This window comes from Vanacampus margaritifer, chromosome 2 (genome assembly GCF_051991255.1).
Source record: "Vanacampus margaritifer isolate UIUO_Vmar chromosome 2, RoL_Vmar_1.0, whole genome shotgun sequence".
Classification (NCBI taxonomy): domain Eukaryota; kingdom Metazoa; phylum Chordata; class Actinopteri; order Syngnathiformes; family Syngnathidae; genus Vanacampus; species Vanacampus margaritifer.
In genome coordinates, this window is record NC_135433.1 from 50,830,106 (window position 1) to 50,844,977 (window position 14,872).

The 14,872-nt window shown below is 38.8% G+C and overlaps 2 protein-coding genes across 4 annotated transcripts; both read left to right on the forward strand.

Annotated features, from left to right (window-relative positions):
• The first annotated feature begins 226 nt into the window (after window positions 1–226).
• Window positions 227–4,412, forward strand: mfsd6l (major facilitator superfamily domain containing 6-like). Of its 2 annotated transcripts, none has more exons than XM_077555536.1 (2): window positions 227–402; window positions 1,853–4,412. In XM_077555536.1, the coding sequence occupies exon 2, from the start codon at window positions 1,894–1,896 to the stop codon at window positions 3,517–3,519; it is 1,626 nt and encodes a 541-aa protein (XP_077411662.1). In that variant the 5' UTR covers window positions 227–402; window positions 1,853–1,893; the 3' UTR covers window positions 3,520–4,412. The 2 variants fall into 2 exon arrangements, with proteins under 2 accessions (XP_077411662.1, XP_077411663.1); XM_077555537.1 differs by having other exon boundaries at window positions 227–391.
• Window positions 4,413–5,663: 1,251 nt separating this feature from the next.
• Window positions 5,664–14,372, forward strand: LOC144044121 (bMERB domain-containing protein 1). 2 transcript variants are annotated; one of them, XM_077558343.1, is made up of 6 exons: window positions 5,664–5,868; window positions 9,220–9,337; window positions 10,797–10,870; window positions 12,044–12,158; window positions 13,401–13,471; window positions 13,558–14,372. In XM_077558343.1, exons 1-6 carry the CDS (start codon window positions 5,844–5,846, stop codon window positions 13,674–13,676), a joined length of 522 nt encoding a protein of 173 aa, XP_077414469.1. In that variant the 5' UTR covers window positions 5,664–5,843; the 3' UTR covers window positions 13,677–14,372. The 2 variants fall into 2 exon arrangements, with proteins under 2 accessions (XP_077414469.1, XP_077414470.1); XM_077558344.1 differs by having other exon boundaries at window positions 9,223–9,337.
• The last annotated feature ends 500 nt before the right edge of the window (window positions 14,373–14,872 follow it).

A 14,872-nucleotide genomic window follows, 5' to 3' on the forward strand; every position in this document is an offset into this window, starting at 1 on the left:
TGGGTATTGTGTATTCACTGATGTTGGAGAGGCAGGATATGGTTCACAAAATGGATGCCTGGGTTTTGTATTCATATGTTCACATGTACTAAACTCATTTTCAAACAGCTCAGTGCACGTGTGCACATTTTTAATGCATGGTGGTGACACCTGTTGTCACAAACAACTAAATGCTCTCACTCAAATACATGAAGAACATTTTACTTTGCCACCCGTGCCTGAAGGGGTCGCTGCAGTCTTGCAAACTATTTTCCAGATGGACTGTAAACGTTGCAGAACAAGTGTCTGAACAAACTGGGAACAGGTGGAGGTATCAAAAAGTGATCGAAATGCTCCACTTCTTGATGGAAAAGGCGCAGTGCAACGATTTAAGAAGTGTGGCGGGGAAGAGGTAAAAATAAGGTACAACATCTTTAATGTTTTGTTTTATAATGTGGTGACGTAGACGCGTGCTCCAAGTCTCGATCAGAGAACTGGTGCGTCCAGCCTGACAGGTGTTGCATGGTGAATGACAAGTTCCTTATTGCTTTAGACAGCACTAAATGAACCTTTTCGCATCAGAGATTTCGTTTTAAACCTCAAACTTGATTTGAATTAATGTATTTTTAAGAATCTAATTTTATGTGTATTGTACGCATACTCAACAGACACTTCATCAGGTACACGTTTGTAAAAACAAAAAACAAAACTGTCTTTATGATGAAATAATGATCCGTTTTTATCGTCACTGCCGGAGAGGTACTCATTTTAACTTTTCATTTGCGATTGCATGTGCGTCAGACTTTGAACTTTTAGATACATTTTAGAACCTGTCATCTGTGCATTGTTTCACTTTTGTAATAACTTTATTTAGAGTAGAAATGTACGGAAGCGTATTGAATTCACTTGGAGAGAGAAAAAAATAATATAAAATACTCAGAAAAACAGGGAAAAGCAATTTATTTTGGAGCATTTTTATTTTTTTTTTTTAACCTCTGAACTCAAAGTGACTTGTTGCAGACTCACTAATAGCGGAAGCGGACACTTTCCCGCATACCTCCATATGCAATAAGATGGTCATGTTTACTTACTGGCTCTCAATAAAGGAATGAATGTTTATACTGTATTGTGGTTTGTTCTCTAATCTTGGAGGGAAAACCCTTTAAAAAAAAATATTCTGAAAATAAAAAAAATAAACAGAAAAAAAATAATTCAATAAAACAGAGAAAAATTCTCAGAAAAAAACAAAGCTCCCCCAAAAAATTAGTCAGAAAAACAGGACTTTTTTTTTTCAAGTGAATCTCAGTATTTCAATTCAAAATGTGAACACATAAGAAAATACTTTTCAGAAGGATGGGTCATACCTACTTCCTATATCTAAAACTATTTGGCTTGTTTCTTTTGTACTTTATTTTAAATTGTGAAGATGGTAAATTTTTATTTTTATTAGCTGCACGCTATACTAGTAATTATTCAAAAATTAATCAAGAAACATTTCATGCTAGTGAATGTAAATATTAATGTCACTTTTGAATTTAATTCCTGAAATATACATCATAAATATTGTTTTTTCCACAATATGCTAATTAATTGAGGCATTTAGTAATATTTAGTCTAATACTATTGAAAATGATATGCACTAATAATGTCAAAATGCTTAGTTTTTTTTGTGGGATATAGTAGTATTTTCCATTGTTTTTGAAGGGTTATGTTTACAGGCTTGTGCACTAATGCCCGCACTGATTTTATTATGAACAAAATATGTTTGCATGAATTTAATCTCTACTATTTTCAAGGGACATTTTGGGGTATTTGTGATTATATTTCATCTGCTTATTTTCCTCACACATTTCCCTGACTCTGTGTCCCTTAGTTGCTCCATGTGAAACCAATTAAGCACTCAAGAAGTCAACCATGAAGAAGACCAAGCAGATCAACATCAAGCAGACCCTCGTTCTGGCGAGAGCCTTTCACTTCCTGCACTCCTGCGCCAAATCCTGCCTGCTCCCCTTCCTCACGCTGTACTTCAAACAACTGGGCCTCGCTCCTGAGATGACGGGCATCATCATGGGCACCAAGCACCTCATATCACTGTTATGGCAGCCCCTGGCCAGCCTGCTCGCCAGGATGTACAACAAAAGGCGAGTGGTGATAAACGGCTCTGTGGTGTGTTCGGCCGTGGTCGCGCTAGTCGTGCTTCTTTTTCCGCCGGTAGATCTGCAAACGCACATCAACACCTGCAACGGGTCAAATGTTAGAAGCACTCCGTCCCCTGTAGAGCCTCACCCACAGGTCACCTTTCCTGCTAACAGAACATCTGTTGCAGCGGGCAGAACTTCACAGCGTCCCGTGATAAGAACAAATAGTACAGCGGAACTAAAGCAGTTCCATACAACGACACTCGCCTCAGTGAGAAAGAAGAAGTCCCAACTCAAACGGGATGCAGAAGAACATAAAGATTTTATGTCCAGCCTGAAGGGGATGGACGTTCAACACCAACTATTCTTCTTAATACTCATCACAGTGTCTGTATGGGAGCTGGTGGCAGCCCCTCTCGAGTGGACAGCAGACGACGGCCTGTACGATTATCTGGATTCTGCCAACGCTTCTGACCGCTACAGCAGCACCGGGGTGTGGCCTCTGCTGGGAGCCGCATGTGGCGTCGGAGGTGCGGGGCTGCTGGTCAGCCACTTAAACTGTTTAATCGTCGGCCGCACCTCCAGGAGTGCCGTGCACTTCTTCTGCTACTCCGCCATGTCGGCGCTGGCCTTGCCGGTCGTGGCCTTCTTCCCTCTTTACCGCAACAAGCATCAAAGCAAGGTGAACCGACTGCTCAAGGCCGTTCAGCTGGTACGCGGCTCCCAGCGCGCGCTGCTATGCGCCGTCACCGCCCTGCTGGTGGGGGTCACCCGCTCGGTCGTGGACAACTTCCTCTTGTGGCAGATGCAGGATCACGGCAGCAGCGAGCTGCACATGGGGGTGTCTCTCAGCCTGGCGTCGCTCTCTCAAGCCGTCTTCCCTCTGCTGGCCGTCCGACTGGCGAGACTGCTGAACCCAGGAAGGGTGCTTGCGCTGGGGGCAGCCGCTCTTGGATTGCAGTGTTTGTATTACTCCTTCCTGTGGGGACCATGGGCTGCTCTGCCGGCTCAGTTTGTCAACTGTTTCAGCGGCGGAGCCTTCTGGTGGGCCGTGAAGGTGCAGAGCGACGATGTGGCCACGCCAGGAACTGAGAGGAGCATAAAGAGACTCTATAATGTCTTGTCTTTACACTTGGGGAGTGCACTGGGAAGTTTTGCCGGAGGGTACGTGGTCCGCTGGTGTGGGCTGGTTTGGCTCTTCAGAGGGGTGGCTGTGGCGCTGATGCTGTGGTGCATATGTCTGCCTTTGCTCCAGTGGAACGCTCCCCGCCAGTACCGGATCAACTATTCTCGTCTTTTGGCGGCAGATGCCAGTGAGGCTAGTGACTCGGAGTCGGAGCAAGAGAGAGACTGGCTGGATAAGGCCATGGAAGACGACTATGGAAGAAGGCTAAACCGCTAATCTAGTGACAACAAAGAAAATGAATGCACCGAAGTGTAAAGTTCAACATAAACACAAAGTGAACAATGTCACCCAGTTTGGACAAAACAATTCAGCCCAGACCATGTTGACTGTCTTTTACAGACAAGAAGCAGTCAAAATCTGCCAGTAATGAGGCCTTTAATTGCATGTAAAGTTGTCCTCATAAGTTTACATACATAGCATAGTTTGCAAGATGTGTGCCATCTTTCTTAAAAGGAAAAAGAAGTGATCAGGAAAAATACATTTTTCATTCGAATTTAAACAGGAAGGCATTTTAAGAATAGCACAATTGTTTAAAAAAAAAACTGAATTAAAGAAAATAATATATGATATTATATAATCTGTTATTCTGTCCTCTATATTGTCAACATTTCACAAATTCTGCCAGAGTATGTTAACTTCGAGCAACACACTATTTCTGTCTAAATGAAACTCCTCAACTCATGTCAACATAATTCTTGTATTGCACAAAAAAATGCAGGTGAGTTTTTCAGTGAACAACAGAGCGCAGGTAAAAAAAGATAAGTGAATTCCTCCTTTTCTGTGCCTGTTTTGTTATTTTTATGGAGTGGAGGCATAAACTGTTGCAAATGTGTGAGTTTACACAAGTCGTTCATTTTTTAAACAAACATGACAGCAGGAAGGCGAGGAAGGCTTATATGTGAATCCACTCACTCAAATGCAAACACAAGACGTGTACACAAAGTGAGGTTAAACAACTATGGTGTCCTGTTCTGCCACACCCACTTGGCACATAGTCTGTTTAACTGCTGGTGAAGTTGGAGTGAGGTGACATTACTTGACGTGTATTATTTTTGAAAGGTCTGTACAGTATTTGTGTTGAACAGTAAATTGCTTTGTTCAAAACCAAATCTTTTCTCCTTGCCTTTTGTGTTGCGATGAATAAATGAACACCACTCTCCAAGGATGTCAACATACAGTGGTTGGTCACCAGAGCTTACAGTTGCAGGGCGAACTTGCTGAACATATGCTGAGCTCCCCTGTGCCTGATGTGCAAAATCAAGTCATCCATATTATGTTGTTTACAGAAAAACTCAATCAGGTAATTCTGATGAGAATGCCAGCTCCACTGGGATAATGCCATTGTGGTTCGGGCTCAGTTCACTGATAAAACAGCAGGTGTTGCACCATTTTCTTTTTCTCAAACTGAAATGTTACAGGCTTGCAACCTGCAAGCAGGCTGCTTTGAATGCCGTTCACTTATTTGTGCACAATTATTAAGATCAGGCTTTCTCGATTCTCATAAGAATCGCAATTCTCATTTAGTACGATTCAGAATCGATTTTAAATGTCCCAAAATCGATTTTATCTAAATTATTTGATACTGTCTTCCCTTTGTTTGTGTGTGCCTTTATTGGGAGCGCTGTTCAAGTTGTACCCGATTTGGCCACTTAGGGGCAGTGTGATTCCACGCGGTCTGATACACTGTTAAGTTGTAGCCACATTAGCGAGTAGAAGGAAAACGTTATTTCAATAAAAGTTGTTTTTTTGTAGTGTGGAGCCATTCTTTTGAGTGATAAAAGTGCCGCGAGTAGAGCACTAATTAGCATTAGCGAGTCAGACAGGAGTAGATCATTACGATTCCTTGAACATCTTTCAATTGAAGCAAAAATCATTGTCAATCAAATCATTTTGAATCAAAACTCGTTCTTAATCAAAAATCAATTCTGAATAGAATCGCACACCCAAGAATCTGAATCGAATCGTGAGACATTCAAAGATTCCCAGCCCTACTAGTATTTTTTTCTATGTTTTGTTTTTGGGGTCCAATCCGATTTTAGCCCTTGATACATTTAATAATCAGCTCTGGTGAGTATGATGCACTGTATTTTGTTGAAATGTTGCTTGAATGTTTTGTTGGTGTGTTGTTAATTAGATATTGATTCTGCTGCAGATAATGGACATGGCACCATTGATTGTTGTATAATATTGACGGTTTCTATAATAGCAGCCTTACGGTAAAGAGGTAGATCCAGTCATTCTGTCATTGAGTGGATAGTATTCTTTTAGTTGACTGATAGTTGCTAGTGACATGTCGTTGCATGCACGTGTCACTAGGCGGCGTCCCCGAGCGGTTATTAGCAACCCGTGGTCCTCTCGGATCCATGAGTGCTGTAGTGGTGGGTTCAGCATCCACGCGCAGCTCTCGCTACATTCCCTCTCGTGAAACAGCAGTACCTCAGTGGCTCTTGTACTTGTTTGCGCTGCTGAAGGTGGACAAATGGTGATGAACATGGAATAACAGACTTCTTCTGAACCAGACGACTGTGGACAAGGCACAAATGGATGAAGCAAATGAAAAATCAGGTGACCTTTTTTTTTTTTAATACTTCTTTAATGCGTGTTTTTTGTGTTGTGGTTAAAACATTTTTCTTACACATAATTTAGAGTGCACAACTCATTCTTACAAGTCTTGTAGATATTCAGAAAACTGTTTTATCAATGTATGACTTTAAATTCAAACATTGCATGCAAAAGTCACCATGTGTCAACATGTTTTTGTTTTGTAGACCATGCAAGGGGTGCATAATTATGATTAGTTTATTTTGCGAGCTCACAAGACCTGTAAAATGTATTGGGCATTATGCATTGGCTACACATATTTTGTCTGAACGCTCTCATTGATTTGATATTGACACTTTACATGTTGTGATGTCTAAAAACAGTGGCATTCCTTATCCACCATCAGCTATTTTGCATACATCAGTATCATGTATTAAAATAATTATTACTTTTTATAAAATAGCACATGCATGCAAGGTGACATTTTGGATTCAGATAAACTACATGCAGGCATTTGAAAGGTGAGGGAAATATCCACATCACCAGCTGTAGATAAAAATGATTAAAAGTGACAGGCTGTGAAAATGACAGCAGTCATTGAAGAAAAATGGTAGAAACAGATGGAGCCGTTCCACATTTCTTTACTTGGCCAATTCCCTGCATATTGATCAATTGTATTTTATTTTTATTTTTTTATTTATTTTGTGGCATTTAACTGATTGAAGTTGCAGAAGGACCACATGAATGTTCCGGTGGGCTGTGCGTTAGCTGTGGCATCATAGTGACTCACAGTGTGAGAGTGTAAATGTCCTTTCAGCCAAGCACAGGTAATTAAAAGTAAATCTCCGCTCTACTGGGTGACTCATCGCTACTGGTGAGCAGTAAAGGAGTAGGAGGATGTTGTAGCGGGGGTTGCGCGGTGGGTGGTGCAGTTATTCAGTGACACTGAAATTTTGACTTCAATTAACATGTGAACTAAAATCTGGAGTTTATTTCTAAACAAGCATCAGTGCATGTGCGACTTTCTCTTACTTCTCTTATATTTTAAATATTCTCCCATCATATTTTTGCACATAATTAGAGCATTCTCTCACTGTGCCACAATATTAGATACACGTGATTTAAAAAACTAACAAAAAAGTGGGAACAAAACAAATAGCCTAGCGATGGAATTTAGCTATATGGCAGCATGGTAACTAGTGGTAAGCACATCTGCCTTACAGTCAAGTTGGCTCTGTTTTCAAATCGCTGTAGTAGTACTATGTTCTCCCCATGCTTGTTTATGTTTTCTCTGGCTACTCTGATCTTCTCCCACATTCCAAAACATGGTAACCATTCCAGTCTGTAGCCTACGCCTCTATTCCCCAAAGTTAGCTGTGATACCTTAATGAGAACAAGCGCTATAGAGACTATATGGATCGTTTTTAGCTATTATGATGACTGTAGACTGCTATTTATCATTACTGTTGTTTTGGTAGGCTAGCAATTTCCATGCTACAACAAGCTAATTGACTGAACAGCTTGCAGCGGGATTATAATGAGTGGATACTGCACACAGGTGTTTTATTACCAACCTTATTACAGTTCATTTCTTCTATTAAACGGCACATATTGTGGAAAGCTGACTTTTTAATGACTAATGTATAAATAGTTGGGTCTCTGGAGTGCCTGCTCACCCTTTAAATGTAAAAAAAAAAAACACCCAAGTAATTCTTGTCTGCCTATTTCTTAACATGTCTTTGCGAGTGAGCGTTCTTTTGCCCCCAGTTTGGTGCTGTTAAATACAACCCGCACTGAACTTCTCATGTAAGCGACATTTGGTCTACACCATTAATCTCAAACTGATGGCCCAGGGACCAATTGAGGCCCCCACAATGACATTTTGCGGCCCTCTACTTGACATCAAATTTAGTCTCCTTTTTTTTTACCATGTCATTACCCTTTTTATGTTTTTGTTATTATTTCTTTAATCAGTTATGGTCTACCACAGCTCAGGCTCAAGACAGCTTTCAGTAAACATAATTAGGGCCTACCAAGTGCACAGAGAAAGTTGTTGTGCTTTTGGGGGTTACTTCCCGCTCCAAAAATTACATGGGAAGTCAGTGAGTAAACCGAATCCAATAAAAGTTATGCAAAGAAGAAAAGGACTTAAAATATAAACATACCCCAACCGTAATTTCTTGAGAAGGGTACTCTTTTTAAAACAACAGCTCCTCAACATACACATTGACAGTATGCATGTTTCTGGAGTGAACCAGCTCCCCACAGTTTATAGTGAGAATTAACAAAAATGGACCTTGGACTTGTTTTTGAAATTTTATTTTAAATGAAACACACAACATACAATATATGTTAACAGACATTAAATTAATACTGAATGATTGTTTTTGAATATACTTGTCTGTACAATGTTATTAAAAAAAACATACATTACATACTCATCAAAAAAAAGAAATGTGCTTGAATCTACAAAATAATAATAATGAATGCATGTAGAAGTCATTGAATGGGTGAAGTAGAGACACATATAAAACATATGAACAAAACAAATTGACTTTAGCACTATTTGTGTCTGCTTTTTAACATTCTGTCTTTAATACAAATACTTCAAAATAGAGCTTTTGTTTGCTGAAAAACAATCTTATGTCCATGACCTACTCCATGAGGCTAGTTTTTTTTTGTGCAGACACACACCACGCACACACGCACGCCACACACGTTATAGCAAGCTAGCCAATAGCAGCACAATAGAGCCATTAATATTAACACTTGTTTCCCTCATTAGCACGTAGCAACATGATTGAGGAGCAAAAAAGCAGACTAGTAATGAAAATTATTTGCTGGTGTTGAGTGGTAGAAAGTAAGAAACTTTTCACATATCCTGGTAAAAGGAAGGAAAACTTTGACTCAACTAGAGAGACATGCCCTGTGACTGGACTGAGGAGGACGACACGCTCCGCTCGTCTTCTTGTAAGCAGGGGAGGGGGAGGGATCAAGGTGGATCAAATCATTTCCAATCAAATGGGGGGTGTGCTGTATTATTATTTTTTTGTTTAATTTAAATATTACATTTTAAAACTCTATGGTTATATACATATATATTATAGCTCTAAGTTTCTAGCTTGTTAAAAAGAACACACAGTAAAAAATATATCTATATACTCTAAAAATTTGGGGGTGCAATAGTTCAGTAAATGGCCTAAATACGCGTCTGTACGTGACACCAAGATTGAATGGCATTTAGGAGAGAGAACGCACAACTAAGAGTTCCATGTTGATATTGTGACTTTGGGCAAGTTTTGTTTGGACATTATACAAACTATTTTCAAATGAATGTAAGAAATATATGTGATAGTCTTGTTTATCTTTCATCAGAAGATGTCATCTCCATGGCCGATTCATCGGTCACACTCGAGGACATCGAAAGCGAGCTGTTCAAAATTGAGCGACTACAAAACGTCCTCGTGCGGAGAGAATCAGAGCTGAGATACATGTAAGACGTATTATTTTATATTATTTTCAATAAATACATCTCAATGTGCACATCCAGCGCACCACCTTGGCATACACAAGCCAATTCTCTTTTTGTTGGGTCATTGTCATCCAATTTCAATAGGAAAAAAAAGGTACACAAGTACAATTTATGATTGTTAATCTTGGCTGTCAAAATACAACATAAAGGCAAGCTCAATCCCTAAAATACAAATATACAGTGTCAAAAAACAAACAAAAAAAACCTGGTGATCAGTGACTGTGATCATCATCATCAGCATTGATCAATATAAGGGATTGATAAACTCCCCCTGTCACATTCTGGTGTTATGATTTTGACTCATATAGTTGTATAGCACAAAAACTCTACTCAAGAAGGGTATATAGTATACATTAGTCCCTCAGGAGAATCAGACAATCCTCCACCATGTCAGAGGGAGCAGCCATGTGTATCATGATGTGAAAAGTGTGAGAGCACAGCCCACACTATCTAACCAAGAGCACCAACTTTCAGATTGTTCCTCCACTCAGCTTTACTTTTAATGATTTCACCAACTTTCTATCAAGGCAGACTCTGTTTTGTTATTTTACAGGCTTGCAACACTGCAAGACATTTACTGAACAAGGCTAGATAGAGTACATTATAATAATCCACTTGAGAAACACATTTCATGATCTCTGCACAGTAGTTGCGGCATTCTTGTGCAAAATTTGCATAAATATTATATAAACATTTGAAGTTAATCAAAATCTGAATAATCTTTATTGGCCATTATGTGAATACACACAAGGGATTTGTCTCCAGTGGTTTGAGCCACACTACATTACAGTAGGTATTACAGTAACAATCGACTACTAAACGAACACTACGGTAGTCAGTAGCTGTCATGCAAAATTAATGGGAGGGGGGAAACACGCTAAAATACAGTACAATGAGTCTAGAGTTTCTATTTCTGTCCTTCCTGTCCTTTTGTCTCCTTACCAACATTGTGTGTGCATATGTGCAATACAAAAGCAGATGACCACAGATAAACAGTGGAAGCCTCTGTGTCAGACAGTGAAATTATATCTGATAACGAAGCAACAGTGTGTTTGGATTCATTGCATGTGAGGGGACAAGGGAAGTTGCTTTATTACCACAATGCAACTGTCAGTTGTGCTTTTTAAATGATTCACACCAATGGCTCCTTCCAAGCTCTTAATTAAACATCATCAAGTGATTTCAATCACATCACACAATGAGTGGCCAGAGAAATTTGGAATAGTACTGATGGGTGATAGTGAACGAAAGCGGCTTTGACGATAAGGGTGTTTAATGCTACTCTTTCCTGTCATTCAGAAACCGTCAAATGATCATGTTCAAAAAACAACAACAGTTTTTGATGTTTAATTTGTTATTTTTGTGTGTGCACTTTTTAGAAGGTCACATTTTGTAACTGGATGCATTTTCCCCTATACAGGATGGATGACATTCAGTTGTGCAATGAAATCACAAGGCTGAAGAGAGAACTGCAGAAACTGGTCTCAATTCCAGGTACATTCAAAAAGATTCTAATTCATTTGAGTGTGGTTGTTGTGAAACACCATTAAAAAGACTCTTACTCATCAGTGAAGACCTCTACAAGGACGGTGCGGACTGAAAAAAATAAAATAAATAAAAAGTGATCGCCCAATTTTCAAGGCTAATTCCTCTTCATTTTTTTTGTTATGCACTGACGAATGATGATTCCCCCCACACCACCACCACCATTAAGTTTGTATGACATCTACTGTAGAGCCATGAGAAAGGTTGCTGTGGCAACTAAAAAAAATCAGCACAGACCACGCTAGAGAGTGTTTAAAGTGTGGATGTACAGTATTCATAATCATCCCGAATATCATTGGCACAATAATAGTGTACTACTAGTTTGGCATACTTCTTTAGTGTACACAATACTTTTTATTTGCATGGCATTTATTTTATTTTTGTGCTATTTTTGACACAAGCTAGTGCCTATGCACTAACCCCACTTGTCATCATAGGGGTTGTGTACCAGACCACCCCCAGAATAAGTGAAATCAGTGATATAATTTAACCATGTCAAAACTAAATAAGTGTACCATTTTCTAGTGGTGACCAGTGGAATTACACCCGATTTAAATGAGAGTCAGGCCAAAATATACGGACCAAAAATGCCAAAATAATGAATAAATACCCCCTCAAAAATATGAATAAATAAAAACTGATAAAAAAAATATAAGTCAAAAATTAAATACAAAAAATAAAAACAATGGTAATTGAAAACAACTATGTATGTAAAAAATAAAAGTAAAAATAAATACAAAAATGTAAAATGAGACTCGAAAAAAAAAAAATATAAAAATAGATTTGAATACCAATCAATAAATAAAAATGCTCTGCTCTTATTTATTTCATGCTGCAGAAGCAGCATGAAATGTTATTCAAATGAGGGGGTGGTCCAAATAATGTCCTCCATAATAATAGAGTTATTAAATTTACCGAAATCCACAAAATAGCAAGACCACTAACCTTGCCTGTGATGAAAGGCGGTTAACCTAAGATAATCTTTGCAGGGAAATATCTCTTTATTGAACAAACCTTAAGGGACGGTGGGATGTTGTCATTTTGGTGGGTACGTGTAATGTTCTGAAATGTCAGCATGAAAATGACTCTGTGGAATGCGCGTCATGTGTGACTGTTGAACAGACCAAGACAAGTCCAAGGAGGATCGGACAAGGGAGGAGGAGCTGCTGCAGCAGATCAGCAAGCTGGTGGAGACCAGAGACTTCCTTGTAGATGATGTGGAATTTGAGCGGCTCAGGTGAGGTTATTTGCATGCTGCCTCCGTTGCGTACAGGTTAAGCCTCTAAATCTTCAGCCCCTCCTTTGTTGGTGGAAAAAATGTTCAGCCACCTGTTGAAAACATTTGAGGTTATTATTCCTGACTCAAGTAGCGGGTGTGTTTTCACAACAAATTTCCCATTACACTGTAATAGTTTTAACACATGTAGTCCCCTGCTATTCACTTGATTACTTCTATAATTGCTTTGTAAGAACTACGCATTGCAGTCGGATTGTTTTCAATTCTATTTGGATGACTCAGGAATTTAGGGAGTTTAACTTTTTATTTACATTATATTCTTAGTGTATGTACTGTTTTTCTATTTAATCACTTTACCCTGACCCAATGTAATTCTAGTTAAACTCTCCTGGTATGCCAAAATTGTTCAATTGGACCTGCTGTATTTTTAATTATTGAACATGTATTATTTACTAGGGGTGTCAAAATTAGTGTGTTCATTTTGAATAAATTTTAAGTTCCTTCAATGCCACCAATTTTTTTAACGCATGATTAATGAGGCCTTACTTGGCCTGTAGCCTACTGGAGGAATTCCACAATGCAGAAGACACGTCCATGTCAAATAAATGTCATAATAATGCAAATATTTGTGGAGACTGGGGTCAAGTTGTATTATACAATTTTGAAATTGTGCAGAATTTCACAAGTTACTCCATGTTAAAGATTAATATGAAAAGAAAAATGCACTGAGCCGTTACCAACGTCTTACAAATGCAATTATGCCATCTAGTGGCAGAAATATGACCTCAACACAAATCAATATCACACTCTCTTTTTACAGTATAGTATGGTTTTAATTTTAACTCAAAATTATAAATAATTATGAAATTACTGTATCAATGACTAAAAGATGCAGCCATATTTCTATGAGTTAACTTTTTTCCCCACTTTTATGTTAACAAGCGTGTGAAAACTGAGAAAATATATTTTATTGTACATTTTATTGTACATTTAGAACAGATATAAAATTTGTGATTAATCGTGAGTTAACTATTGTCATGCGATTAATTACGATTTAAAAAATTAATTGCCTGACACCCCTATTATTTACAAGCAGAAATGAACCCCCCCCAAAATTTTGAATACTTTGCCCAAGTTGTCTCCCTTTTCTGAATCTAGCATTGTGATTGCTGATTGATTATATCAGCAGGTGTCCTCTACTTTTTCACTCCTTCATGGACCAAAAACAATTGTTCTTCACAGAGAAAGAGAAGAAGACCGAGAAATGGCAACATTCTCGCAGCCCAAGTTCCAAAATACTTTGGTGACAAAAGGTGAGCTACACAAGCATCTCCAATGTATTTGCTTTTCAAAGTCTCCGTTTTGGCAAAGTCGTTGAAACTGCACATTTTTAAATCAGGTGCTCTGCAAGACCAGAAGGTGGTGCCCAAATCTCCCCACAGACCAGCACCATTTATCACCAAAACCGGTCTAACGCTACTGAAAGACTGCTGCGGCGTCACGTGCTCCATCATGTAACACGTCTGTGTGCATGCTTACAAATACACTTCATTGTGTGCATTTGGGGGATAAAATGTTTTTCCCTAAAACATACATTTTAAGATGTAAATTCTTGGGATTTTACAGTAAGGGGAAACATACTGTACAGTATGTCCTCAAAATACAAGGTGCAAGTGTTGACGTAATGTTGCATAATGTCAAGTGTTTGTATTCGTACTATCCAAATTGCCATATTTTGAATGTGATCTTGTTAAATGACCCATTGGAGGGAAGCTGAATGAAATACAGTATTTTATTAGCATGATAACTATTTGGCAGTGCAACTATCATCACTGATTGATATTACCAAATTTAAGGCTATGACTCTTTCTGTTACAGTACATATATCAGAGTTCATGTCATGTCAAAAATAAAGATGCTCATTAAGTTAGACAATATTTTTGGTGTATTCAAATGAATGTGTCTAACTAGTTGTCATATATACTGTAATGAATGTATTGTCATCTTACATCACAAGCATGCTACCGTATCACTGTAGTTGAGGATTAATAGCGTTAAGTGTGGTGAGAAAATGTCCTCAGTCTCCTCACTCCTCAGCTGCATTATTTTGCCCCCACAACGAGATGCAGACATACTCTGCAGTCATAGATGAGTCATACAGTGGGCGGTCTTAAAAAGCATCACCTCCTGCTCTCCTGGTTCAAATGAAGTCAACAAAGCGGCACCGTCGTTTCAACGAAATCCCAATGGAGCATTCCTTTTTTTTTAAAAAAATACTGTACTTGCTTCAGTGGATAATACAGCAAGCTGAATGTGAAATCAATTGGTAAGCAGTCCTTTCCTTTTAGCTGGTGACAGAAATAAAAAAAAAAACATTTCATCATTGTTCACATGGCAACAAAAATCTATAACATGAACTGTGCAGTGCATTCATGTGTTATTTCAGCGTTATGTGACATCACTCCTTGGCAGGCAGAGCAAGGCCGTCATACTTGGTTGCGGATCAACAGACCCGTAGACAGGCAACAGTCCCCAATGTATTTAATCTGAAGGCTAATTAGTGGGCTACATAGTGTGAATATATAGACATACCAACCCACACTAATTGGGTGTTAGTGGGAAAAGCGGCTTGACTTGGCTGAGACATGAAAGAGTCCCTGGAAACGTGGCATCAGGCATCGCCAATTAAATACATTTTCCTGACTGTACTGCAA